We start from the raw sequence: 3,825 nt of genomic DNA, 5'->3' as shown, positions 1-3,825 counted from the left end.
CAGAAAAACCTTAAAATAAATACACAGAAACACGGATCATGACAAACTATTTAGCTTGCTAATAAATATTTAGTTTGAAGTTGTGGCACTTAAATGAAAGAATAACATGGTGCAAATATGACTGAAAAATGAACCTGACGGGGGGCAGATAAAGCTGACGATAACCAGATTAAAACTGGTCTATGGGAAAACATGAGTAACAAAATTCCTCTGAGTTTTCCGTTCATCTTTTCGGTCTAAAAATAACTCAATAAAATGCAAAATAAATCTAAAAGTGTCAAATTAATCTATAAGTTCCAATGCTTGCAGATTGACATTTTTTTATTCCCCATCAGAAATGTTTTGGTTTAATGAAAATCTCTTTCAATTTAAACTAAACTCATAATAAAGTTGTTGGACTGAAGTGTTGCACTAATAAAGCTTTTTTGCTTAGAATCGGTGGATTAAAACTGAACATTTTTCTCACAACTTCTTCCTAACCATGTCTTGTTTTTATTTTCCTTTGAATCCCTGCAAAACCTTTTTCTTTGTTATATTTTCTTTCCTGAACTATCCTGTTCTCATCTTCCTGTCAGGTGGAGGAGAATCGTAGCAGCTTATTCTTCTTCCTCCTCTTCCTTCGTTTTTTCCCCATGACTCCTAACTGGTTCCTTAACATAACCTGTCCTGTCCTCAACATCCCTCTATCCATTTTCTTCTTCTCTGTATTAATAGGTGAGCTAAAAAGCATAAAAATGAATAAACAAACAGATGTGCCGCAGATCCAATGACACAGCTGCTGTTTCCGTCTTATCTTCCTCCTCCAAGGTTTAATCCCGTACAACTTCATCTGTGTGCGTACGGGTTCCGTCCTGTCACAGCTGTCCTCTTTGGACGACATATTCTCGTGGGGGACGCTGGCTCAGCTGCTGGCCATTGCGCTCATGGCTCTGCTGCCTGGAGCGCTCATCAAACACTATGGCTCTGCTCACCTCAAGCTGGATGGCGTCACCAGCAATGGAACCGGCCAGGACAGGAAGAGCAGATGACATTGAATGCCAACGCTGCTCAGGTAGAGATGGACATTTGTGACCTTTAGACCTCTGCTAGGTCACTCTGGAGACTCCAGACATTCAGGGCGGTGCTTATTTTGAACTTCTATTTTTATCAGGTTGTGCTTAGTCTTCATTGCCTTAAAACACCTTAGAAGTTACTGTGGTGAAAATCCTCCTCTTGAATGCATGGAATGTCACATTTTGCAAGAAATTTTCATTATTTTGCATAGAGCTGAATAAGTGTCACCTTCGAGATGAACAAATCTTTCTGTTCCTGTTAAAGATCTGATGCATGCACTGCAAAAACACTAAATATTACAAAGTATTTTTCTCTAGTAACTTAATAAACTTAAAATCCGACACACGGACTCACAAGTAAGCTCTGAAAAAGATATATGAGCTTGTTACAGGTAAATAATTTGTCAATATTAATAAAAACAATGGATTAATTCCACTGGCAGATTATTTCTTGCTAAAAGTAGCGAAATCTGCCAGGGGAGTTGATACTTTTTTCATATATATAATCAGTACAAAAACTTGTACAACTTACTGAGAAGTTCTTGTAACATGAAATGAGGAAAAAATGAAGATATTTGCAGTAGAAACTAGAGAACAATATGAGATGTTTTTGCTAATCATGATTAGCTTCATCATCACTTATTCCGCAGTATGTTGAATGGGTTTATGCATTTTCTCTGTAAAATGGGAGAGGTCTCGTTGCAGTGACTCAGAGCGACTAGTTTTTCACATATAGAAATATTCAATAAGTTGTTTTTTAATTTTTTCTGTAATTTTTATTACTTAAATCGCTTCTTAAATGGTTAGCGATTATTTGGCTAAAAAACAGACTGTTGTAAAGTCTTTATTATTTTGCATTTATCATACATATTTTACTAACTCTTAGACATCTAGATTTTAGATGTTACTTTCTTTCAAATCTATAGGAAGATTTGAAAAAGGCATGTTAAATTTTTTAGCCTGAAATCTGTTCTTTTAAAATAATAATAAACGACCAGTTTATTATAATAGCTTGATTAACGTTGTGAATCAAGTTCACATACTCGCTGCTAAATGTGCTAATTGAGGAGAAGTAGCTTTCTGATCCAGGAAACTGTTTATCCGAAGTCATCAGTGGTCATGCTAACTAGCAGGCTCTGTTGATGGGGCTAGCTGTGACACAACAGAGAGCGAGGGGGTGGGTGTGAGCAGCGCACACACAAGCAGGTTTAACAGCACTGAGACGTTCCTCCTTTTTCATTTATCATACATATTTTACCAACACTTAGACATAAGCCAGTAGATTTCAGATGTTATATAGTAACATCTAAAAATTCTGTCTTCTTCTGAATTGTTTTTTTCTGACCAAGCAGTGGATTTCTACAAATGTGATTTTTTTTTTTTTTCACAGATTATCTGTTTCATGTTAGGCTGCCATGACAGAGCGACACATATGATGTAAAAAATACTTAAAATAATTATTTACTGCGGCTTTAAGGGCTGCCTGTTTAAATCAGGAGTTGAATCAGATGTAATTATATAAAAAACAAAAACCTTGGAGTTAAAATTTTATTTTGAGCAGCACTATTTAAAACATGAGTAATCATGCCATAGACTGATTATTGCTGCAAGCAAAAGTACAATGAAAAGTGTGTTCAAAAACATATTATGAAAAATGTGCTCAAACACATTAGATGTAAAACTCCTCTGGGATTTATGTATCTGGCTCCAGATGTTTCCTTCTGTTCTGATTTTGAAACTTCTGTTTTTACTGATTGTGTTCATTGCAGCTGTCTAAACTTCATAGTGGCAATCCCGTTTTGGTTTGTTTACATCTTTACAGCGTAGTCAAGTTACTGTTTTTGTTTTGTTTTTTGTTTTCTTAAAGCACTGAAACACGTCTTAAGATTAAATAGATGGTTCTGACTGATCTACCTTAGGTTTGATTTCATCTGAATCTGTTCTATTTTATTTAGTATTCTATTTTAATAAGTATTTTTAACCGTAAATACTGACCGTCTCACCTCCCATCATGAGGTGAGACTTCCCTCTGATTCACTCTGTATATTTAATTGTCATGTCAGATTCTAATTTTTTCACCCACATCCAGAACACAACTGAGAACACAGGTGTTTATTGTGAGTGGTTTATTGAAAAGAAACAAAACAGGAAGGTGACAGGTAATATTAGGGTCCTGGATCTCTTCGCTCGGCTCACGCCAGAAATCTGAGCACAGGAGGACAGGTATGGTTAGTTCAGGCTCTGTTTGGGATCTTCAGTAAACGGAGTAGGTGGATCTTACGTGGTTTGGGGCGGGTCCGAGCCGGGAGGGGGAAAGGGCGTCTGGGGGGTCCAGGGCTTGACGGAAGGAAGTGGACGGCTGGAGAGGCGGCGTCGGAGGGCGGACGGGTAAGCAGGGAATTCCACTGCTAGGCGCACAGGCAATCTCGGATCTCTGAGGAAGAGGCACACAAAGGTTCACTGAGAAAATCTCTAGACAAGGTCAGAACAGAGATGAAAACTCTGGGGCCTGAAGTACCGAACATAGGTGACGCTCTGGCAGTGAAGTGACGGCGACACCCTCCTAATATAGGAGCTGACGAGATTGGCATCAGGTGCGTTGGAACCGGAGCTGAAGGCCAACCCTCCAGGCAAAAGCCTCAGGACGCCCTCTGGTGGACAAAATGTGAAACAAAACCCCACCATCCCAAAACCCTGGATCCCAACGTTAATCCCTGCAGACGTTAATATGGCTGCAGAAACTTCTGATCTTTTCCCATATTAACATACTTCT

General features: G+C 38.5%; 1 protein-coding gene across 1 annotated transcript; it reads left to right on the top strand.

Moving 5' to 3' along the window:
• Nucleotides 1-548: 548 nt before the first annotated feature.
• LOC106944042 (transmembrane protein 41A-B-like) lies at nucleotides 549-2,572 on the top strand (the record flags this gene model as incomplete). Its single annotated transcript, XM_015027311.1, has 2 exons — nucleotides 549-714; nucleotides 808-2,572. Coding segments are annotated over 2 exons (387 nt in total), but the record flags the coding sequence as incomplete, so codon positions are not given.
• Nucleotides 2,573-3,825: the final 1,253 nt, after the last annotated feature.

Source organism: Poecilia latipinna, unplaced genomic scaffold (genome assembly GCF_001443285.1).
Source record: "Poecilia latipinna isolate Pla-1442-1.1 unplaced genomic scaffold, P_latipinna-1.0 Scaffold6692, whole genome shotgun sequence".
NCBI lineage: Eukaryota > Metazoa > Chordata > Actinopteri > Cyprinodontiformes > Poeciliidae > Poecilia > Poecilia latipinna.
Note: the sequence above shows the minus strand (reverse complement) of the source record. Positions and strands in the feature narration are given on the sequence as shown.